The 25,175-nt window shown below is 41.7% G+C and overlaps 2 protein-coding genes across 2 annotated transcripts in view; one reads left to right on the top strand and one right to left on the bottom strand.

The window, feature by feature from the left end:
* The window catches only part of LOC113171666 (xenotropic and polytropic retrovirus receptor 1 homolog), a 34,023-nt gene extending 29,158 nt beyond the window's left edge, over positions 1-4,865 (bottom strand). Inside the window, exon 1 of the mRNA XM_026374196.1 lies at positions 895-4,865. Within this exon, the coding sequence (XP_026229981.1) occupies positions 895-963 (69 nt within the window). The 5' untranslated portion in view covers positions 964-4,865. The remainder of the gene's footprint in view (positions 1-894) is intronic.
* Positions 4,866-14,771: 9,906 nt separating this feature from the next.
* On the top strand, positions 14,772-25,108 carry cdc14aa (cell division cycle 14Aa). The gene is made up of 15 exons (XM_026374701.2): positions 14,772-15,123; positions 15,883-15,973; positions 19,629-19,704; positions 19,821-19,913; positions 20,008-20,087; positions 20,719-20,785; positions 21,136-21,198; positions 21,517-21,604; positions 21,833-22,063; positions 22,189-22,327; positions 22,512-22,622; positions 23,625-23,730; positions 23,865-23,965; positions 24,136-24,264; positions 24,516-25,108. The coding sequence occupies exons 1-15, from the start codon at positions 15,078-15,080 to the stop codon at positions 24,562-24,564; spliced, it is 1,470 nt and encodes a 489-aa protein (XP_026230486.1). The 5' UTR covers positions 14,772-15,077; the 3' UTR covers positions 24,565-25,108.
* The last annotated feature ends 67 nt before the right edge of the window (positions 25,109-25,175 follow it).

Raw genomic sequence — 25,175 nt, 5'->3', positions numbered from 1 at the left:
CTTCTTTTGTTGTACTTTATGAAACAATTAATAAAATCTGAAAAGCAAATGTTGATATGTGGATATAGATTCAATTATTATATATATATATATGAATTATGGATACAAACTGGTGAACCAAAAACTCAATTCAATTCACACAAGGTTAACACCTGTCCCACAGAACTTATGCTGGTGTTAACTGTGACACCACTGAACTTGGACAGCTCTCCGTGTGTCCCATAATAAGAAATAAACGGTACTAACACAAACACAAATGTTTTCTTGAAACTTGTTAAGTCTCTGGGTCCTGTGAACGATTTCAGGCACCATAAACTAAGTCAGCTTTTCTAGTATTAATAGATCAAAGGTTGCGGACTGAGCTACTGCATCAGCACCTATCTGTCAGCCAGCGACCCCGTCCACCCTGATGGCTCAGCATTTGGGGACGCACAGGGGTTAAATGGCACAAACATTAACTAGCTCAATAAATGATGACTCAGCTAAATGCTTTTTGTCCCCTAAACACAATCCCGGCAGATGAGGAGGACAGACACACGGGGCTGTGCTAACCGGTGCACACAGCAGCTCCGTACAGCCTGCTGTGATCTGCAGAGCAGCAAAACAAGCCTAGCTAACTAACTGTAGTGTGTTAGCTAACGCTGGGGAGCTGCTGTTGCTCGATTGACGTGTGTAACATTCACCATTAAAGCAGTTCCTCTCTTCCTGTTGTATAACAATAGGAGAGAGAAAGACAAGGAAGCTCCATCTGCAACTAACGTCCAGATTGTTCTGAACAGAAATAACCGGCATCAAGCTCGACAAACATCTAGTCATACCTTTAATCGCTGCTTAGTTAGCCAGTGTGCTAGCTAGAGGCTAAAAGAGAGACGGTTCTCCATCGAGCTAACTTACCTCATACTGGATGTACTGTTTCCTCCACTCCGGGGTGATGTGAGCTGAGAGATGCTCTGTGAATTTCATTTTGGGTCGTTTGGTGCTTTCCCCTCCCTTGCTTTTATTGTAACCAGGACCTGGTCGGCTCAGCTGAGCAGGGGGAGGTTGGACCTGTGCTGGTTACTGAGGTTTACCTGACCTCTCATCCGAAGATTACCACCGGGAGCTGGCTAAAGGACGGAAAGCTGCCCTTTTTGTCTTGACGTGAACCTAACGCTAGCTACCGGCACATTCCTGTCGTTTTGGGGCACATTCGACGAAGTCACATTTTAGCTAAATGAAATGCTTCAATTTCGGTTTGAATGTGTCGCAAAGGAGCGTTTAGTTCCTGCTAACCAGGCTCCGAGTGTCGGCGCTAGCTGGGTCTCCCTGGGTCTCCCCCTCCTCTCCCGCCGCTCAGCCTCCTCTAGCTGCCTCTCCCCGCCTCCTTCTCCTGCAGCCTTCAGGTGCCGTTGGAAATTTTAGAACCAGCCAATCACCGGCGCACATGTGGGTGTAGCGACGTGGGGCGCTCTTCAGCACACGTCTTCCGGGCAGGATGACTAAACTGAGGTGAGCTGACTGTCACACCAACAGCAGAGGACAGAAACTGCTATCATTTGATCTCATTTCAAGTTCTCTTAGGTTTTCTTCAGTCCGCTTTGCTGGATTTTGTTTATGATTTAACAAACATCGATTCTCCTTCAGTCTGGTGAACTTCTGAAAGTGACTGGATCACAGATGAAATGAGACGGAAACCTCGAAACGATTAAGATGTTATCAGCAGCTGACGTTGATGGCAAATCTCAAAAGTCACAGTAAAGATTTTCCTGTAGCATTGCTATCTTTCCCGTGTTTCACTAACTCTAACTGGATTTGACCCTATTTCATGTGACAACACTGATGCATTCAACATTTTACATTCTTGTCTAGTAGCTAATATGAACTAATCATTTAGTCATTGTTCCATAGAGAATACAATTATGCTCATTCCGGTGTGTTGGAGACAATTTTGAAAACGAGCCCAAATCCAAAATCATTGAATTGTTTATTTTCCTTTCAACTTTGTTTTTTTCGTGCCTTTCAGTCAAAATATTACCATAAATATATATTCCAATAACACTTGAAAGCCACATGCCTGACGTCAACAGACACGTTTGAGAGAAGATGACGTAGCTGTAGATTGTTTTTTTTGTTGTTGTTGTTGTTGTTTTGTTTTTTCAGTGTTGAAAATGGTGCTGAAAACTTTCCACCACATATCCCTTTTAGTCACCTTTGAATGATTTATATTTTTGTTATATTATCTTTGGGAGGTTTGCACCATCATTTGCATTGTTTCAGATCCTTAGAATAGAGGAAGTTGAAACTAAGTGTACATACTGTGAGGAAACCTCCAAGAGACATACATAAATCTTGTGCTCAGGGCTGTAAATGTTTGACATTTTGTTCATAACTCAAACATTTAAAACCTCCAGTTTGTTCCTGATATGGCTGGCATTTTGTCAACCATCATTGTAGTGGAAACTTGTATTCAACCAGTTGTGGTGTCCAGTCATCTGTTGTGCATTTAGTTTTTTACCTCACACACACCCTAACAGTATCATTGTTCATGTGTGACATGGTAATACTAATATATTTCAGTCCTACTTTACCTTCAATTACACAGTAAACAGAGACAACACAACAATTACTGTGCCAAAACATGTTGATGCTATTGCAGCCTCTAATTCCTGTGATGAAAATACAATTTCAAATACATTCTTTTAGAGTTGTCAGTAATAACAGTAGTAGCTCCCCCAGGTCTTTGTTGAAGAGATGCATCCCCTTTGCTTTTTCTTTCTCCACATGAGGATAACCACTGTCACCTTGAGTGCAATGTGAATACATCGATTTTATATTTTCCAGCCACTTCAAGTTCTAGTTTTTATTGTCAGAGCGTATAAACAAGAGATATTCTAAACTAAAGGTTTTTCACCTAAAATGGCGAGCTGAATGAATGAATTTGTAAGAGTTCACTCAAGCTATTAACTTTATAAAAAATAAAATTAGCATGTGAAGGCTATTCACATCCATGGCGCACTCACCCCAGCTGACTAGATCTCTCCTCACTGTGTTTGTCTGTACTGAATTTGATTGACCAGACCCCCAGCTTCACTGCACCTGGTCAATTGTAGGATTCCTATTGCTACATTGTGTGCAGCAACTTAATATAATTTCCATCTAAGCTCCATTTACTTCTAACCTGAACCAAGCACTGATGAGGCAGAATAATTGAAAACCCATCTGTGCCCATCGCAGTGAATGTAAAGGTTTGTTTTTGTATATCAGCACTGTGATAGACTGGTCACTTGTCCAGAGTGAACCCTACTTCTTGCCTAGTGACAGTTGAGATAGGCTCCTGCACTGCTGCAACTTTTACAAGAAAAAGCAGGTAAGAATAAGGGTTGGATAGGTTGTCAACGTGTTCATTTCAAAGTCTTTTGTGTAAACATTGTTTATTATTATTCTAGTTCATTTTATTATTATGTTTTTGTACAGATGAAAATTAGCCTTTTGAAAATTTGGTACATTTCATCTATCTCCACTAGCAGGTATTTACACAACTGTAAATCAAAATCAGCAAAGTTGACATAATGAACTGCGTTTTTTAGCTTTTTATCAGGCTTTGTTGTAAAGGTGCACTGTGGCACTGTGTGGTGGCAGTAGCTCAGCTGGAGGAGCTGTTCATAGAGCAGTTGTCCATAAACCCCAGGGTCAGTGGTTTGACTCCCTGTTCCTCATGGCAACATGTTAAACACATAGTAGTACTGTCATCTACTACCTGGCAGCAGTCCAACAACAATTGTGGCAGACACACATGCAGAGAGGTAGAAGGTGGAGAGTGAGTGCAGGGCCCTTAACAGGTTAAACCAGCTATGGTTGAACTGTAGCATCAGCAGTCTCTACATATTTTGTCTTTCCAGTTACACAACTTTATGAGAAAGATTCTTCGCATTTGTCCCTATGTTTCACATCTTCCACTTGCAGTCTAAGTGTCCAGATGATTGATTTAACAAAAATACAGACTGAATTGTTGTTTCCTAGTGATATTTAAACACAAGCAGAGTTAAGCTACTGTGCACCAGGTCAATATATCAAATTAAAGTCCATTTCACTAACTGTCTTTAGCTCTTTTAATTTCTCTGTGTATGTCTGAGGGTCAACAAACTGTTGTGTTTTATCCAAGCCAATCCAATGAGCCATACTCTTTGAAGAATGTTTGAGCCTGTTGTGCCCCCTACAGGTCAACGAGCAAAAACTTGTGTATCAGTAGTACAAAGTGCACCCAACATGCAGTTCCACGCTGTATGATTTCATGCCATTGTAGCAAGTATTAGAAACAACACTGATAGAAAATTGGTGATACCAACTGAACTGACTAAAGATTGAAGATTCTCAAACCTTATTAAAGCCAGAAGGAAATTGTCTTGTTACAGTTGCTCTCAAATCAGACAGAAAGAAAAGAAACAACAACCAGAAAAGACCCACATCAACTCAAATACAGAATAATCAAGACAAACTCAATATAGACACAGAATATGTAAGATGGATGGAAATAGGTAAAAAATTATAGTCCAGGGTGGACTGACAACAAATGTATGACAAGAAATTGTCAGTTCCTTGTCCCTTTAAAGATGGGGGAGGAATTGTTTGATGACTGTGATGCTCAGTGAAGCACTTAATGTTGATCAGCCTCTGGCTGAACAGTGTGCTGAACAGTGTCCAGCCAGCACACAGACCTGATCAGTTTGTTCAGCCTGTAAGTGTCTGCCACCTACATTTTGCTGCCCGGGCAGACCACAGCATACAAGATGACCCCAGCATCTGCAGCACCATGCACCACATTATGGTGCTGCAGATGGACCTGACTCTCCTCAGAAAGTACATACGGCTTATTTTTACAGTGCAGTTTATCGTCCAAGTGAAAACAGAACTCTTCCGCATCTTCCTTTGCACTTTTCTACTCTCTTGTACCTACATCTCTTGAAACAGAAACACTTTTTTGATAGTACTCTGCTTTGATGTTGTTTCGTCTTGACTTAGATTTTGTTTGCTTGCCTTGTTCCTCACTTGTAAGTCGCTTTGGATAAAAGCGTCTGATAAATGACTAAATGTAAATGTAAGTACGCTCCCAGGTATTTGTACTCGGATACGACCTCAGGGAGTGACAGTTGATTTTTTAATTTCTCTTCATGTGGGGGAGAGACTGAAGAGCCTGCAGTGATGCGCAGGGGGTTCTGAGACAACCTTGAGTCTATTGAAAAAAATATTCTCCATCCACAGTCTCGTCAGTCACCTGGCTGCTGGACCTGTAGCCAGTGATGGTCCTCATACCCCTCCACACCTCCCTGGTGTTGTTATGTTGAAGGCTTTGTTCCAGTTTCCTCCCGTAAGTCTCCTTCCCCTCCCTGTCTCTTGACCTGAATGCCTTCTTTTTGTCATTCAGGATGGTTTTGATGTCCTTGGTGACCCAGGGCTTGCTATTGGGAATGCAGCGAATAGTTTTATTAGGTACGTGGGTGTCCACACAGAAATTGGTATAGGCAGTGATGCAGTCTGTCATCCATCAATGTCCTCACCATGAGGCTCACAGAGAGTCTGTCCACCTCTGTACGGCTTTAATGGTGGCAGGCTGCCTCTGAACCAAACGTGAGTACTGTGGGAGGAGATCTGGAAGTTGAGTCATTGCTTGCTAGTTTACCTGTAGGGGGCACAACAGGCTCACATGACCTCAAATATTCTTCAAAGAGTATAGATCGTTGGATTGGCTTGGATAAAACACAACAGTTTGTTGAACTGGACTTCCTTCTTGTTAGGTTGAAAAAGGAAGGAAGTCCAGTTGCCATGACTCAACTTCCAGATAACTTCACCTGGATGACAAAGTACATACACTGATGAAATAAAAGCATTAGACATGAATATATGATTTAATTACAACTCCAGGATGACCAGGAGACCTTACTTAGCACTTAATTTAAACATCTATATCTTTATTTTCTCCAGCTAGTTTAGATTTCTAGTTTTTATTGTCAGCTCTGATTAACAAAAGTTGTTCTAACTTGAAGTCTTTCAACTAATATCAGGAGTTCAATGAATGAATTATTTTTTTACTTAACTCGTTCAATTACGTTGTTAAGAAAACTACCAAGTTAGTAGATTTCCCAGCATGCATTGTTTGAGCACTAAAGCTCCTAATATTAAAATATGATTATTTTGTGTACTTTATCAAAAACATGATAGAAATCTGCTGTGTGTCATGGTATTTTATTTTCAATAAACAATAAAAACTATGTGAACATTGACCAAGTTGGTGTTGAAATCATTTCCCATTCCTGTACACATACCTCAAAAAGTATTGATTGATGGTCATTAATGGAATCTACATGTTTACACATAGCATCATACACGTATGTAGTTGTAAACAGGTTGCTGCCACAACAGGGTCCCAGAAGAGGGAACTGCAATCACATTTCACACTTAAAAATACACTGTCATTATTTTGTTACATAACATGTAATTCACAGTGTTTTCTGGCTGATTCTGAAGGATTAAAAAGACACACAGACTTGCAACTTAAATACATTTGAGAATGTAACTGGATCAATAGAGTGCAACAAAGCCAGATTACATAAACTCTGTGTGTTTGTGTGAATGTGTAAGTGCAATGGAGTTTTTTTTTTTTTTGTATTGCTATCGTGTGTCTGTGTGTCTGTGTGTGTGTGTGTGTGTGTCTGTGTTTGTGTTGTTGTGTTGTGCACGTACATAAAACAAAACCCTAAACAGGATTTTATCACAAATTCAGAACATTTATGAAAAACTGTCTGACATGCCTGTGGAAACGTCCCGAGAGCCAACCCAACTAAATGGAGCCCAATCATTACTGAGGATTAACAGGCAGCCAGGGTCAGATTAGGCTGCCTCCATGGTTTAGATGTAAACAAGCTGGCGTCTGCAGTCACACAGCTTTCCAGAAACACAGTCCACAGAGTCTCCATATTGTGGCTGAGTGTCAGCAGCTTTGATGATTTATCTATCAGAGACTCAGTGGCTCAAGATCATCAACAACTCAACATGATGTCATTCCTTTGCCATTCCTAGCTCATCTTTTTTCCCCGTATTCATTCTTTATTTATTGAATGATTGTTTACTTATGGGGACTCATGGTCTGCTTCACAGAGTTGGGAAAGCTAGTGCTTTGAAAGCTCTGCAAGTCCATCAGACACCAGAGTCCTGGTGGGGCTACTACACCAAGCAGTAGTACTCAGTCAACCATTTAAATTCTATTTTACAACAACATCTCTGAACAGTTGTTAATAAATGGCAATAATCAATATGCATGACTGACTGACTTCAGTATATTGAAAGGTGTTTCAGTTTTACACATTCAAAAACACGATGCTGCTGATGCAGCTTCCTGGAAAATCCATGAACACAACAATCTCATGTGGGCTTTTCCCAATGCTGGAGAATAAATGGTAAAATAAACATTTTGGAAAAAATTACCTTTAATGATCCAAAATAGTTTCTGGTTTCATTCCTTAACTACATGAGAAATGGCACAAATGGGCAGTTTGATTACTTGAGTCACCATGAAAATATGAATTACAAAATGCATAATTTTATAAAATGTGGAACTTTACCTTGCAAAACGAACTATACGGTAGTAATAAATCAAATGTTCAAAATCCAGCTTTAAATGATACGATAATGATATTAACCACTGTTAATGGCATCAGAAGCAGATAAATATACAGAACATGTCTTTTTCTCAGCGTCAACCTTTTAATGTATTCCCCACCACACACTATGGTTCTGGAGGATTCGAGAGCAGAGAGGCTCCTCTCTTGGCATTCACCGCGTGCCTTAATTGACTGATTTTAAATCAAGGTCCACTGTGAACACTGAGAGAGGAAGCCCAGAGTCCCAGATACACGGGCACAATAACCTTGAGGTGGCAGGTGCAGAGGTTAAATCTCTTAGACTGTACATTGTTTATATTTCTGCGCCACTGTGTGCATGTCCTGGAAAAACTGAACATTCAATTTGCAAATGTAAAAGTGCAATTAGCATTTCATTTCTATAGGTATGTAGTGTGGCCTCAGCTGCCTTATTATAGTCTATAACGAACAAAAAAGTACAGTGAACTTTAAAGAAGAGATGATCTACACACACACAAAACACACTGACAACATTTAGAGGTCACACTCGAAGGCTCCCCGCTGATCCTGGTCATTTGTAGGCAGCTATGCATGTGTAAGTGTTTACACCTTTCTGCAGTAACACACAGTCTCCTTTTGCAGCAGAAATCATGCACACACACTGAACACTATATCAAATCTTTTTGTCTTTCTGTGTTTTGTTTTTTTTTTTCATGACATGTCAAGGACACATCAAGCAGGCAGCCATTACAGAGTGGAGCCTGACGCTGCAGGGCTCTGACTGAGACCAGATTTGATGGAGCCCTGTCACAATGTAAACACAGGGAAACCGGAGCATCTCTAATGTTGATGAAGACTTTTTTTACGCACCAGATTGTGGGAAAAGGGCGTTTTCATACAAAGTCCATCTTCTCCTCTTATGCCAAAGAGTGACACAGGCTCATTTTTTATGACGATAATGAAATTAAATTAGTAAGACCTATTATAATATATAAATAATTCTATTAATGTAGGCTGATCTGAATAAAACCTAAGAATATACCCGCACCGCAGCACAATGAGGCACACAGTCCCTGCTAGAATATTATAGTGGAGATGAACAACAATACATCTCATGTCATCGTAACATTAAACTGAGTATTGACGAGCGCACACGTACAAAATGTCCCCTTGGAACGTTATATAACAGGGATTTTGCATTTCTCATGAAATGGAGCAGATGAGTCCAGTAGTCTATGTGGGCCGGGCCGTGCTGCATTAGCCTATATGCTCCATCAAGGCCTGGCCGCATTCTGCCAAACAATAAGAAAACGAAAAATGCACCTAAACACAGAGGGAAGGTACAGACACAGAAGAGTCTGCAGCAGGAGCGCGTGATCTGCTGCAGACTCTCGTTTTAAGACGTCGTTAGAAATAAGACCAATGACCAATGAATGGTGGAGAGCGTCGATATCTGCAGTGGAACACCGAGCTGCTCGTCTCCTTGTCGCATTATCTCCATCGGGATCCATCCTGAAGCCTCCACCATCCTCCCTCTCCTCCTTCTGTCTTCTCCTCTCATCTTCTGCCCAAATCCCTTTATGCAGGATCAAAATATTTAGGATGAAATTCGGTTTTAGGGTCCCCTTCCCGCTCCCTGGTGAGAAGGATCTTGGTTAATTGCTTAATATTCGAGACGGGCTTGTTAAATGAAATCAAAGTGTTTGGATTCATCCTCCCGGACGGTGCGTGCGTGCGTGCGTGCGTGCGGGCGGTGGATTACGCACAGGCGAAGACATCAAGAGCTGAGGCGGGGTGACGTCACCATGCAGACAGCCTCTCTCTCTCTCTCTCTCTCTCTCTCCATCCCGATCTTTCTCTCAGCCCCCATCAGCATCAGCACCGCCGCTAGCACCCCTCCCCCTCTTTGCCCTTGAGACCGGGAGAGGCCTGCTGTACAGCTGATGCTGCCGTTTGGATCTGTCACTCTGCTCTTTTTCCTCATTGTTCAGCATTTTGCTTTCCAGGGCCACATGGAGCAGCTTCGTGTTAGGGAGAAAACTGAGGTAATAGAGGGCTCAGAGCACACTCAGGGGCCACTTTATTAGGTACACCTGTACAGCCCAATACAGCAGCTCTGTCCTGAATTCTTTTACTTTTACAACGATATCATTTCTCAGCTTGTGTGAAACCAACAGAACGGTGATAATTCTACTCTATGTTTATTATTGAGGTCATAGAGGGTGGTGGAGTCCTACAGGAGTGCATAGCATCAAGAGGTGGTTCCAATGTTTTGAAGCAGGTTTCTCTTTTCAGGAGAACGTCTGTACCATTCGACCTCAGCTGTGCACACTTCAAAAGCCAGGATCTGGGATAGTAGTGGAGTACACAGCTTTAGTCTCAATTAATGAGAAACATTATTCATAGGTTTGAAGCTATATATGCTGCTATTTGGACCATGTCAAACCACATTCTGCACGGATTGCAAAGAGTCCAGGTGCTAAACTGGCTTGCCTGCACTTCAAACCTGTCACTACTTAAAATGCTGATTCAAAATGGTGCAGTGTGAAGCGAAAGAGACAAAAAAGGAGACTCTGAACCACTGAGCAGCTAAAATCCTCTTCTGGTTTCCAAACACTCACAGTGTTGAAATGATTTGCTAAGCATTGCATTCTGTTTTTGTTTGCATGTCCAGTTTTTGGTAATGGGCTTTTATCACTAGACTCTTATTTGTCCTAAGTTGGCTTGATTCAGACTTGGAGTCGATTTGACTTGGCTGGGAGGTTTGGTAATGTGTGCCTCAGATCATGAAACCAGCAGAGCACATGCCCAGAAAGAATTTGCTCAGATGTATGAATTACTTTGAATGAATTACTGTTGTGTTGAATATGTGCCCTCAGTCAACCCTGTTTTTGCTTTGTTGCATGTCTGTACCACCAATGTGAAGTTCCATAAATATCATTCCAGTTTCATCCTTCTACTCTATCATGGATTTGGCTCTGACTTTAATGATTGGTTTATTAGGGATACATTCGTCTTCCTTTTCCTCCATCCACAGAGGCTCAGACGTCGCCAGGAGTTCGCTTGGTTTTGCACAGATACTGCTCAGAGATAGCACAACACCATGTCGTGATTGTAAGACTGCTGCCACGTCTGCCGCTGTCCTTCGACTCCTGGAGGATTTTTTGCCAGATCCTCTGAATGACTCTCATTTCCTGAGTGAGAGGACATTTTAGCAGAAATTGCTTTAGGAACTGATCTATCGGACGTGTGAGGGTGAAAGCACTCTTTGAAAAGCTGTGATGCTTCATGCTATGAGTGATCTGCTGTAGGACTGGGAGCCAGTCCAGCATTGAAAGGCTGGGCTGTCCTTGATGATTGAGGATTGTGTCACAGTGAACCCACCATTTAAACACCATGTGATCTCTTTCATTTCCTAAGACATAATCAGGTACATGAAGTTAACTTTGTGGTTGAGTTGAAACTTGTTTGACGTCACGCTCCCCAAACGGAATCAATAACACGTTGTGTTTTGGCAGTGTGGCTGGAGGAGAGCAGATTGGAAAGTTCAATGACACTTCAGTGTACCATCGCTCTCTAATGTGTTACATCACCAAGCACATTCATCAGATGGAGGCTGGAGCGGCAAATCAGACCACATGCAGTCATCTTCTCTCTTTCCTTCCTAATGCACGTCCTGCCTGCATTTGATCTCTCTCCTTCTTATTACTTACAATCCTCCTCTGCCATCATCCTCTCTCTACTGTACCTCTGTGGGTTTGTTCATTGACACATGATGGCCAGATGATTTCTAATTGAGGCCAAGTTACAAGTTTCCCAGATAGTTACTTCCAGGGGAGGTAGGTACATGTATTCAACCTCACCGCTGTCCTTTGTCATTACTAACTCGGCCATGTGGAGGGTTCTGCTCAGTACCTTCGCTGTACCCAGCACTGTGCTCTTCTGGTCAGAGAGTTCTGATCTTGTTCCTAGGATCTGTTTGAACCTCTCTTCCACATCACTGCCCTGAGCGCTCCTACCACCACTAAAACCACTTTGACCCACAACTTCTCCATTTCCTCTGTCAGGCCCAGCTTCTCATGCCCCTTCTTCTTCATCTTGCTGGACCTTGGATCTACTGTGTCACTACAATGTCCAGTTGATTAGCCAGCACCTTCCTTTCTTTCTAGAGCTGGCATTCCCACAGACTTTTTCTCCTGTTATTCTCCATGACTTCCTGAGGAGTCTCTTTGGACAGTCTAGCTCATACTCAGCACATGGCACTTGCTTGTGTCGTTCAGTGTACGCTGTTCCCGTTCTGCTACTTGTCATGGACAAGAGATGAAAACCTACTTGTATCTTTCCAATTTATAGAAGGTACACGTACTAGTTACTTTAGTTACTAGTTACTTTATCAACACAAATTAGTGCAAAATCTGATCTGTGAAGACTTTACACGAAATTATGGGGCTTTTTATTTTATAATTAACAGAAAATAAAAAGCCCGGTAGAGCTATTAGAAGTAACTGATCTGATTATCTGTTGCAGCCCTGTATAAAACAGTTCAACACCAGCCCCCCTCAAGCCAGCTACAGCAGGACCTGAACACTACCTCCACAGCCAACCCTGAGCAACTCTGAGCTAGGAAAGGACAAAGATGTATATCTTAGTGAGGAGCTGTGGTTGACCCTGTTGCTAGATATGGTTTTGAAAATTGTAATTAGTTGATCAAAAAATATATTGTAATGGGCTGAGTGAAATGGCTGCTTGGACTTTATGATTCATACTGAGTGTGAGAACTGAGGGGTCTGTTGGTTTGTAGGTTCAGATTGTTCAGTTAGTATTGAGTTGTGTTTGTTCCGGTTGATGTTGACTGTGCTGTCAGTAGGTGTGATTAAGAACAAGAACAAGTTTAGAGTTTAGTTTGTCACTGTGATGGGGGTACCTGAAGCATTTAGTGGCCCCCAGTCAGTGTCCATGTCAACATAATTTAATATTAATGGAAAGCGTGTAGTTATGTATTTAATACTGAAACAAATGATGTGGGTCTTGGAGATTGTCATGAAACTGGTGCTTCACCTCCATGAATACCTATCACAATATAGAAAACATATAAAAACCTTGAAGCCGTCAATGACAATGAGCGTATGATTTAAGTATTAATGCAGCTGGGTGTACCTTTTAAATTCTCTGTATAGAATATATTATAGGATGATACTGGCTACTGGTCAGCCTGTTTTAGTAGCAGGATTTTTTTTTTCTTAAAATAAAAGATGTTACATTACAGACCCCAATGTTCTTAAATTAGCTATATATTCTTATTATAAGAACACTGGGGTCTGCTCTGTATGGTCTGAACGCCCAGTGATAATAAAAGAGATACATAAACATTACAATATGAAGCTATGGAAGTGCTGCAGTGGTTTGTCTGATCACTGTGCTGACACTCTTACTGTGTTGGGTGATGTGAGCACCTCTAATGAGATCCACCACAAACATTATCTCTACATAATCTACAAGAATTTCGCCATTAGGAGCAACTTTTATTCTCAGGAAGCTTTTTGAAAACTTGCTTGGTTGGTAACTTTGCCTTGACCAGATCCATGTAAATCTGGTCTGTAATATATGAGGGAAAAACCCCCAAATAACTAATGCTGCATTTGATTTGTTATTATGTGTACGATCATTAGAGGGCAGCCTTTCATTAGAGGAATGATAAATGTCAGTGGTGTTACACAAAATGAATTCAAAGAAAAACGTAAATAAATAGATATAGATCATTCCTATTGATGAATGATTCATTATTCTCTGACTGGTGATACCAGGATCAGCATGTGTTCTGTTTTATCCTGGACTACTGTTCATCTTCATGGCTCACGCCCTTCCTTCTGGTAATCTGGTCTCTAATTGGCTAACTAGAGCAAATGAAGCTAAGACCAAGAATAGGCCTACAGCCCATACACAAAGATCTCTGTGTGCATGTGGCTGTCCAAGTGAGAGGTTAGACAGTGTGAGGTCAGTGCAACATTAAGAATAAAGTCAGTATTGCAGTATGTAATAGCTGTATCTATCCAACAACACACATTGTTTATGTTGTCATAGGAAGGGACAGTTTCTTACTGGAGTGTCAAATGAAATCACATAAAAACTTTTTCCGAAGAGGGAATCCTTACAAAGCATAAGTAACTAGGTACTGTATCTTACTTGGATATATATAGTAATATTATGAGGCTAAACTTGCTGCACACATATCACAGGTCCATAAAATAAAGAATACTGGAATAGGAACTAGCTTTTCAAGAGTCGAAATAGAATGACTGAATGAATGTAGTGGTTGAAATCTGTATGAATTTCGGTGGTAGAGAAGCCAACTTACAGAGTGTCTGCAATGAATGTGCTGTTGTAACTAACTAAGGCACAGCGGTACATTGACTTCATGTATAACGTTCTCCATTTCTAGAAGGTTTCCTTGAAGCTTTCTTTTGTTGACTAAAGTAGAAAAGCAATTCTTTTTGTCTTTGTGCTAAAATTTGTTCAAAAAAATATTTGTCAAGGAAAGATTGACAAGAGGTCTTTGAAAACCACTGGAGGTGGAAACCACTGTTGAACGAGCCTTCAGGTGGCAGGGCATGAGAAACCTTCACAGTCACATTCACACAGTCTGTCACTGTGTGGTGTCAAGCTGAATTCTATTACACAGGGAGGAAGCCACAGTCAGATGTCCTAACCTATCCTAAGGTTTAATGTTGTTCTAATAAGTGCTCATCACCATCTTCAACACTTGTACAACTGGGTGATATAAGTGCAGATTTAGCTGGCACCGTGTCAAATCACAGTTCAGCCGGACGTTCAGGGAGCTCAGACATTTGGCACCCGGGCCTCTGGCTCCACACCCTTGGGTGACAGGCGCAAACTCCAAACTCCATTCCTTAAGATGTGAGGAAATGTGCGTCGTGAGTCTTTTTAAAGAACTTACTGTAATAATGTGAGCAAGAAGAAGACGCTCTGCAAGTCTTATAGATGATCATTACCAGGCGGTGTGTGTGTGTGTGTGTGTGTGTGTGTGTGAGACGGAGCATGTGCAGAGCAGCACAGATTAGCGCTCCCTGCGTGGCACCGGACGCACAGCTTGGTGCGTGTCCTCCTCTCCGACTGTGTGCTGGAATATTCCGGGGAACACATCATAGAAGGACTGGGATCATTTTTTAAAAGTAACTTCATTCAAGCAGAACTACCACTGTTTTGTGTGTGTGTGTGTGTTTTGGGGATCCTCGTGCAGCTCATCTGTTGAGAAAAGACCAACCGGGACTTTTTAGTGGACTTGTACGTAATGACAGCCACAGTGAAGCTGAACTGTGGAGCTGGTATCATGAGCTTTTACACTCAATTCGTGATATTTTGGCCACATCTCAGATGGCCTCGTAACAGATAACCCAGACTAAGCATCTTCCGTTTGTTAGTGACTATTTACAGTGAGTGGGTCAAATGGCGGAGGACTATGAGCAGTCCGGTGCGTCCGAATTTATAAAAGGTGAGTTACACGTACGTTTCTAGCTCATATGCAAAATGAACAATCAATAACTGAATAAACCTTCTTTACAAATATTACTGATGAACCTCTCCATCCTGTTGGACGTAGAGGTGGTTTTGTGTGAAACTGGGCTGCTGCTGGGGGCATATAGTTTTTAATATAGTAAATATCATATTGTTATTAGTATTAGTATTATTCTTCTAGTAATATCATAAAATACTACTCTAATAAGTCAAGATAAGCTTCAACGTAGGTAGAAGACCAAGACTGAAATGCTGTTAGTTTTCTGCTGTTCTCTACAACAGAGGTTTGAACTGTGAGCCAGAGGGATTCTTTTGTCATGTGCCGAACCAGTCGTTGGTCTGTCATCCTCAAAATTCCTTAAGAAACATTAGCAAACGATTAACTATTTATTGTAGCCTTTAGTTTTTAAAGCCATTCATAAAAGTAATGCTAGAACTTGTAGGGTTTTGTAATTGATGATGTTTGTTATTAGATATGGAGCAAAAGCTTCAGTAGTGCTCGGATCAAATCCGGTTAAGTACCAGTTAGTGTGGTCAGGGACACAGGCCTGATCGAAAAAGCGTGTGTGATTCACACCAAAGATCCTAAAGAACAACGTGTATGTTTGACCTGTCAGTATTATGTCTTTAATGTCGAATCCAGTGCTGCTGTAATTCAACTCCACGGTTTGCTTGAAATCACCCAACATCATCAATAATGTCATGTTATCTGTCTGTGTTTGTGTCGACCCCACAGACCGGCTCTACTTTGCCACTCTACGTGTCAAACCAAAGACTACGGCCACCACGCACTACTTCAGCACAGACGATGAGTTCATGTACGAGAGGTGAGCAGCTTGATCACGTTCATGTGGGTCCAGCAGAAAAAGGGCCAAAATATATTACACCAGAATATGTTTATTAGAGGTACATGCAGTCTTTACAGATGCCTAATACGATGTCATCAGGTATCAACAGCTAGTTTAATCCAAATAACCTTGTAGGCTGAGCACTAAATATTTTTTAAATGCTGCTGCTCAGTCATCTCTCATCAGTTCACACTCTAGTAGTTGGTCAGTACAGTATGCAGCACATATAGATTAGGGATGAACGTCCAACCATCCAAAAGGAAACACAACTCTAAGGGTTTTTAAATCCATGGAGGATTTATATCAGTAAAACTTCCCCACACCCTGGGAAAGGAACTTTTACTGTGTATGGCAGAAACGCTACTGTGCATGTGCTAATGAGGTGAGCATTAGGTTTCCTCCTCATTTACCTCTGGTATCCAGTTCTCATAGTACGTCCATGAGAGCGGTGGAAGAATTTCCCAACTTACCCGAGTGAGTGAGTGCAACTGTGGACTGTGGGAATGCCGACCCAAAACCGAAGAGCATTTATGGACTGGTGATGTTCATACATAGGACTCTCAGGTCAGGTGGCACTACGGGTTTGGGAGGATCCAGAGAAAGAACTGGGAAGCTGCTGGAAAACCAGAACAGAGACAAGAGATTTGGTTATTATGTGATTTCTTCTACATATGTTCAGCTCCCATTGTTGACTTTAACACCATCATCACAGTAAAGACAGCTAAAACATGAAAACGCATAATGAGCCCTTTAATACCTTTTAGTATCTGTGTGGTATTAAAGTTCAACACACAATGTTTACCTGTTTACTTGTTAGAATAGCGTTTAACAAAGTGATGAGGGTTACGTGTATTCTTATTAAAGGAAAGACCTGCTTAAATTAGTGGAGACACATACAGAGTGCAGATTCTTCCATACTCACTCACAGTCACCAGATCTAAAGCCAGCTCTTCACCTATGGGAGATTTGGAAGAGACATGTGAGACGCTCTCTGGATGACGTAGGAGCACCGTCCTCTGTGTGTCACTCCTGACAGGCTCAAGTACAGGAGGTCACAGCAGGAAACAGCCCAGTCATGCTTAATCCCACTCGTCCCTCCCTTCTTTCCTTCCTTCCTTCCTCTCTTTATTGCTCCTTGCTTCCTTCCTTCCCTCTTTCCTTTATTTTTTCCTTCATGATGTAACTCAAATCCTGCATTTGAAAGCCATGCCTTTTATGTTGGAACAAAACATTTGTTTGTTTGAGAAGTGAGGCACTCCCTCTGAATGAAGTCTATATGCCATGCGTGGCATGTGTGCATGAATGAAATCAGCGCAGACTACTGAGGGAATACTGACTGGTTCACTGCGACGGCCAGCCTGCAAGTGATAGCCCATTCATTACTGAGCAGGTGTTTCTTATCCCTCTGTAAGATATAGGTCAAGATGAGATGAGGCTGCGTCCTTGTGGGGAATTTAGGACAAACAGTGGACGACACCCTTCAGACTGTACACTGCCTTTTTACCTCTAACAGTGGAGCGTGTTTGTCATGGTGCTTCAGTGACTAGTGTTCACCAAAATGAAGATTCATGGATTTATATTTGAGAAAACTTAAAAGCACCTTTACAAAGCCTGGTTGACTATTCTGTGCATGTAATAGTACTGTGGGCTTTAGAGTTTCAAACCCCTCACATGCCACATGTGCCCCCTGACCTCCCAAAGGAGAGGGAGAGCCAAAGCCATTTCATAGATTTGGTTCTCCCAAAATGTTGCCAGGGCCTGTGCCCAATAATATGTTGTGTGATGCAGTCAAACAGCTATGAAATATTCTTACAGTACAATAAGCTGTGCTTTCCTTATGTGTTGAGGTTAACACAGTAAATGAAGCAGAGTTCCATTTCAGCCCTTTGCTGGGATTCATCTCAGATCAAACCTTGATTGAACAAACACATTTCCCACATCATAGTCCAAAACAAATGAACACACCCATGAACATACAGTAATGTATGTAGCATTAGACCTCAGCTGGATTTCATGGATTTAGACTCATAAAACAAGAGCTCTATGAGGATCAACTGTGGCTGGCAGTAGAAGTGTGTCAGTGCTTTCTGTGACATTAATATAGTAAAAAAACTCAACAATAATAATAAAATCGGCTTCCTCAGCTTACTCTAAATCAGGATTGCATAGATAAGAACATCGATTACCAACAAAATCTGCCATGTCCATTAAATCATGTGGTTCTCAATACACTTTCTTAATAATACCATGTCTGTCTGCTGATGAGGATGTAAAATCATCCATCAAATTTAAGGACTTTATCTATGATGGTGCCTTGCATCCCCCTGTGTATTTTTAATAAACAAACTATTAAGTGTCTAACAAATACATTGATAACTGTTTAGTGCATTCAGTTGTTATCCGAACTTTATTAGCTAGTCAGCTGTTTTGTGGACTGTTTGATAATCTCTGTGGGATTATAAAAAAATTGGGCCCAAGCATGAAGGAAATCTGCCTTCACTGAATATTTGAGCTGCATCAGGAAGTGTGCATCACTAGCACTGACTGATGTTATTAGCAGCTACTTGAGCTATTTCTATATACAGCTGTGAAGTTTATTCCAGTGGTTTTAAAAATATGGATCTAACTCTTCTGACGAGTCACAAGATAAATCAGAAAGGGTTGTGGAATGACATGAGGCATAAAAGAAGAAAACATATAGAAAAGTGTGCTTGTTTTGGTCTTTTCCTTTTTGTAAAATAGTCACTGTATTGGAAAGGCAACTTCAATGAATTAGTGATTTTATTTCCCAGTACTGCACAGGCCTCAGCATGGGAAAACTCTAATACTGGCCATGATCGACAAGTGTCAGAACACTCAGGGCATCACAGTTTGTTGAGTGTGCATGCTGAGTCTGATTGGTGTTCATCTAGATAAGAACAAAAATAGAAGAATGAAAAGAACAAAACGCCATTTTTATCAGATGAACCAAACTTTATGAGAGTTCTAGTCAATCCAATTTAATATTTGGTTTAAAATACTGTGTTTGCAATAACTTCATCAAGACTTGACCACATCATCAAACTGTTTCCAGGCTTTTTCTGCAGCTTCTTCAGTTTCCTCTTCAGTAGGTGAACTACGTGTTCAGTTGGGTTAAGGTTTGTGACTGGCTCGTCCAATCTAAAAACGTCCACTTCTTCCTTCCCTGTTGAAGTGTTTCAGATCATTGTCTTGCTCCATGATGAAGTTACTCCCAGTTAGTTGTGACTAGTTTCTCTGTAAATTAGCAGACAATATGTTTCTACAGATGAGCTTCTATGGTTTGGATCATGTGCAGATCCTTTCTTCTTCCATTGGTTGAGGTTGATACTTTCTTGTACATTCCAACCTACACAAAACAAGCAAGCAACAAATCTAATGTCTGCTCTAGAAAGCAAATCTAATTTAGCTTGTTATTACTATATTTGTTCTAGAGGGTTCTAGAAGATGTCTTCACTTGAAATATTTCTATTAACCTCAGAACCCAAACTAATTCACCGTTCATCATTCATACTTTTCATATCCAGAATAGATCGGTATGTATAGTATGTACTGCAGGACTGCTACCCTACAGAATAATGGTGAGTGAGCAGTCTTTGTCTCTGTGTGTTTCCAGTTTCTATGCTGACTTCGGTCCTCTCAACCTGGCCATGTTGTACAGATACTGCTGCAAACTCAACAAGAAGCTCAAGGTAACACCCACTAGTCAGCTCTATACTATATTCAGAAAATTAATATCAGAATATGCACAGTGTCAGTGCCATTGTTACAGATTCATTAGGTATTTATTTAATTTTTTTCAATTCAGTCCTTCACAATGTCCAGGAAGAAACTGATCCACTACACCAGTTATGACCAGAAGAAAAGAGCCAATGCTGCTGTTCTCATCGGTGCCTATGCTGTAAATATCTCTTTATGGATCCATCAGTTTATTTCTCCACCTGTCAATTTGTCTGTCACATTATTAATAATACATTAAAATGTTTTTCCTAAAGGTAATGTATTTAAAGAGAAGTCCAGAAGAAGCCTACAGGACTCTGATCTCAGGAAACAATACAGGCTACCTGCCATTCAGGTACACACACACACACACACACACACACACACAGATCAAGAGAGGTGGCTGCCTATCACTATTATCCAAAGTGTGGAAAACACACCAACACCAATTTGAAGTTCTGTGTTGTGCCCAATTCACTGCTCCCTGGAAATAAGACAATAACAAATAAGAGCGAGACAGAAAAAGTGAACATTAAACAACATATAACATGTTAATTAGTGAGTTTTAAAGTGCCGGTAGGTAGATGACCTTACACATGGTCAGAGCCACACCTGCTGTTTCCATCTGTTTCCAGTCTTTCTGCTAATCTGTGCTGTCTGGGAACTTCTCATCTCATCAATACTTTAAAGCAACAGTACAATAGTATATTCATTGACAGCTCCCACCACTGTCTCTGGGGTTCTCAGAACAGTTCGATGAATGATTGGCCATCATTGGTCTCATGTTTGGACAAAGAGGGCAAAAATATAATTTAGTTTCTTTCATATCTGGAAGAACAGAGACTTCCAGTGTGTTGGATGTTGGATCTTTATTGCATCTATGCTATGGATCAGGTTTCTTTTTCTTTTTGATCAACTTAAAGACAAGTGGAATAGGTGCAGGCAATGTTTGAAACCTGCTTGTGTGGCACTCTTGTATCCCACAGGGATGCAGCAGTGGGAGAGTGCACCTTCAACCTCACCGTACTTGACTGCTTGCAAGGACTGCGCAAGGTACACAACAATCAGGACTCATCTAAATACAGAAGATTATTTTAGTAATTTAGTAGTGGGCATGTTTTACCCCCACAAACAGACTCTGTATCAGCCATTTGGAGCAATATTGTAACTGATGTTTTGTAATAGAGAAAAAATCACCAGCTGTTCTGAGAGCAAGTGATCTCTGGAGGTCAAAGGTCACCTACTTCATTGTTGACCGTTATGTAATTATTTTTAATCCTTTACTCTCATAAAGGGTTAAAGAAAAAAAACAAAAAAAAACAAGGTCATGCGGAAAGTAGTTACATCACAGTATCAGATGTTAGTAAGAGATTACACACTGCCCTGTCCCATCTCTCCCCCAGGCTTTCCAACATGCTTTCATGGACTTTGAAAACTTTGATGTCGAGGAATATGAACATTATGAGGTAAGGATGATTAGAATCTGAACTAACGGAGCTAATGAAAACATCAAATTCATTCTTTGTATCAATAAAAGACAACCAGGTTAAGTGAAAGACAAAGAGCATCAATGTGTGGATGCTGGTCTAGAGTCTGGATGCAGCCATGGCTGAAATCACCTGCAAGAGCAAGAGAGTTTGTGTCAGTGTAAAAGAATGAAAGTCCTTTTTTAACGACAACCATTTACCAAGCCAAATTCAGGAGTGATGGGACAAGTAGTTTTGATTGTAAGACATGCGTGTGTTCACCTATTGCATCTCCTTCTGTTCTTTCCGTGTCTTTAGCGTGTTGAAAATGGGGATATGAACTGGATCATTCCTGGGAAAATTCTGGCATTCAGCAGCCCTCACCATCGTAGTAAGATAGAGAACGGTGAGTTGGATCACTTCCTCTTCTTATTATTGTAGGTAATTCGTTCGAATGAACACTACTGTAATGTCGTGCTAATACAGCGCCATGCTTCTGTGGGGTGGCAGTAGTTTCTTTGGTAGAGAAGTCGTCTCCAAACGCCAGGGCTAGTGTCTCGATTAATCACTTGATTCTTTTTTTTTTTTTTTTAATTCTACATTATTTTATTTTTATTCTTGGTTGTTATTCCAGGTTATCCCTTCCACGCACCAGAGGCGTACTTTGCACACTTTCAACAAAATAACATCACAGCTGTGGTCCGTCTGAACAGGAAGTTGTATGATGGCAGACGGTTTGAGGATGCAGGATTTGAGCACCATGACCTCTTCTTCCTAGATGGGACAACGCCCTCTGATCTCATCATCAGACGCTTCCTGCATGTGTGCGAAAGTACAGAAGGGGCTGTGGCTGTGCACTGTAAAGGTGGGAGTGGATTAGTGTGTGAACTGATTTTTCTGATACAGCTGAAGAAAAAAAGAGAAGCTTGTGTGTCATGTCATGTCTTGATTTGTCTAGAGCTGATCTTTAAACATATGTTCTAATCACAGCTGGCCTGGGCCGTACAGGCACTCTGATTGGCTGCTACCTGATGAAGCACTATCGGTTCACTGCAGCTGAAGCTATTGCTTGGATCAGAATCTGCAGGCCTGGATCCATCATTGGTCCTCAACAGAACTTCTTAGAGGAGTGAGTTTAAATGTCCTACTCCCATTAAAGTGGGTCATTAACTGTGACTTCCTAGTGGATGTGAAGTGGTTTTGCAGCAGAATGATTAGTTAGAGACAGACTGCGTCTAAAGCCTCCACCTCTGTTCATTCATTTTTATTGTACATAGAAAAAACCGTAGCTGACTCAAATGATTTGTGTCCAGGAAACAGCACAGTTTGTGGGTCCAGGGCGACGTCCACCGCTCCAAACAGAAACTGGCTCAGCAGAGACTGAGTCGGCGGCAGCAGCTTCAACAACAGCGTCAACAGCAGCAGCAGCTTCAACAACAGCATCAACAGCAGCAGCAGCTTCAACAACAGCATCCACAGCAACAGCAGCTTCAACAACAGCATCCACAGCAGCAGCAGCTTCAACAACAGCATCCACAGCAACAGCAGCTTCAACAACAGCATCAACAGCAGCAGCAGCTTCAACAACAGCATCCACAGCAGCAGCAGCTTCAACAACAGCATCCACAGCAGCAGCAGCTTCAACAACAGCATCAACAGCAGCAGCAGCTTCAACAACAGCATCCACAGCAGCAGCAGCTTCAACAACAGCATCAACAGCAACAGCAGCTTCAACAACAGCATCAACAGCAGCAGCAGCTTCAACAACAGCATCAACAGCAGCAGCAGCTTCAACAACAGCATCAACAGCAGCAGCAGCTTCAACAACAGCATCCACAGCAACAGCAGCTTCAACAACAGCATCAACAGCAGCAGCAGCTTCAACAACAGCATCCACAGCAACAGCAGCTTCAACAACAGCGTCAACAGCAGCAGCAGCTTCAACAACAGCATCCACAGCAGCAGCAGCTTCAACAACAGCATCCACAGCAGCAGCAGCTTCAACAACAGCATCCACAGCAACAGCAGCTTCAACAACAGCATCAACAGCAGCAGCAGCTTCAACAACAGCATCCACAGCAGCAGCAGCTTCAACAACAGCATCCACAGCAGCAGCAGCTTCAACAACAGCATCAACAGCAGCAGCAGCTTCAACAACAGCATCCACAGCAGCAGCAGCTTCAACAACAGCATCAACAGCAACAGCAGCTTCAACAACAGCATCAACAGCAGCAGCAGCTTCAACAACAGCATCAACAGCAGCAGCAGCTTCAACAACAGCATCAACAGCAGCAGCAGCTTCAACAACAGCATCCACAGCAACAGCAGCTTCAACAACAGCATCAACAGCAGCAGCAGCTTCAACAACAGCATCAACAGCAGCAGCAGCTTCAACAACAGCGTCAACAGCAGCAGCAGCTTCACAGCCTCGACTCCGAGGGGCAGAAACACGAAGCCATGTCCCGCCTCCTCTCCAGCATGGACGACCTGTCAATCAACACCACTCTCTACAAGTCTTACAGCTTAGACGAGGTGAGGGGAGCTCTTTTCTGCTGTTATTGCTCAGTTAAAATGAGAAATGATTTCAATCTAAAAGTATAAGCCCATTTTGTTTGTATTCATCATTTGATCCTGAACTGTTCCTCTCTGCACGTATGTGTGTGTAGAATAACTGCACGGTCAGCAGTCTGACTCAAGGAGACAAACTGAGGGCCCTGAAGGGAAAACGACCTCTTAGGTCAGTCTCGTCCTCCTCCTCCTCGTCAAGGTACGCAGATGTGTGTGTTTGTGTGTGTGTTTGTGTTGATCACAGTAGCGCTCAGCTAACCACAAACTAGCACCAGAGACCGAATATTAACACAAAGAGCCACAAAACGTCTACAGAGACACACAAAACAAACATTTACAAACTGTTCGTCTTTGTATTTCCTTCTGCAGGTTAAATCTGTCCTCTCATTCCTCCATCCTTCCACCCTCTAAGTCCTCTAATGGGCCTCTGTCCTTCTCCTCCTCTTCCAAGAAGCTGGGAGAAAGGTCCTCTTCCTCCTCCAGCGCACAAATCAAAAGGTAAGTGTTCGTGTTTACAGCTGCTGTTGAGTCACGTGGATTCATGATAACCAGCGCTTACTTCTGTGTAGACATCCAAATCATTTCTTATGGCATCCTCAAGATGAAATACAGAGATGGATGAGCCTCTGCATGAAAATCCAAGACATTTGTCTCTCTCTCTGTCTGTCTGTCTGTCTGTCTGTCTGTCTGTCTGTGTGTGTGTGTGTGTGTGTGTGTGTGTGTGTGTGTGTGTGTGTCTCTCTCTCCAGTCCCTTCAGCCTCAGTCTGTTCAGCACCAGATCCGCTGTCATTCACTGACGTGGCACAAGTCCAGCGTTTCTGTTCTGCTCACAGCTGAAGTCAACAACCCGTACCTGGTCATCAGGAGGTGCATCAAACTAGACAAAATGAGATTAGGGGATGAAAGCAAACATCCATATACATCTCAGGGATTTTTGGTTAGTGGTGGTTTACCACGAGCAATAAGTTAGTTTTTCCAGTCTTTTTCCATCTGTATGCTCAGTTTAATGTAACATGGTATTTAAAGATGGTCAAATAACATCAGTGAAATGCGACTCTGTTAAATGTTTTCTAATGTTTTGAATGAGCAACTTGTTATTCTATAAATATAAGCTAATTACAATACTGCATCACTCAAAAAAGTTGGGATAGACTCATTTTTACCACCACTTTCCAATTCTTTGGGATTTTTGCAGTTGTGCAAGTGGAATATTCCTCTCTATGTTTATTCTTTCATTTCATATGTAAATCTTCCATATTATACCTGCATATATGCTTTCTGGATAGAGACTCCAGCTGCTCAACAGGTCATGGTCACTATTGTAGCTACTTAATCTCTTCTTCATGATAAAAAATCAGCCCCAATATACTATATGTAACTCATTTTCCATTACATACTGCATAAAAAA

This window comes from Anabas testudineus, chromosome 17 (genome assembly GCF_900324465.2).
Source record: "Anabas testudineus chromosome 17, fAnaTes1.2, whole genome shotgun sequence".
In the NCBI taxonomy this organism is placed as follows: domain Eukaryota; kingdom Metazoa; phylum Chordata; class Actinopteri; order Anabantiformes; family Anabantidae; genus Anabas; species Anabas testudineus.
Note: the sequence above shows the minus strand (reverse complement) of the source record. Positions and strands in the feature narration are given on the sequence as shown.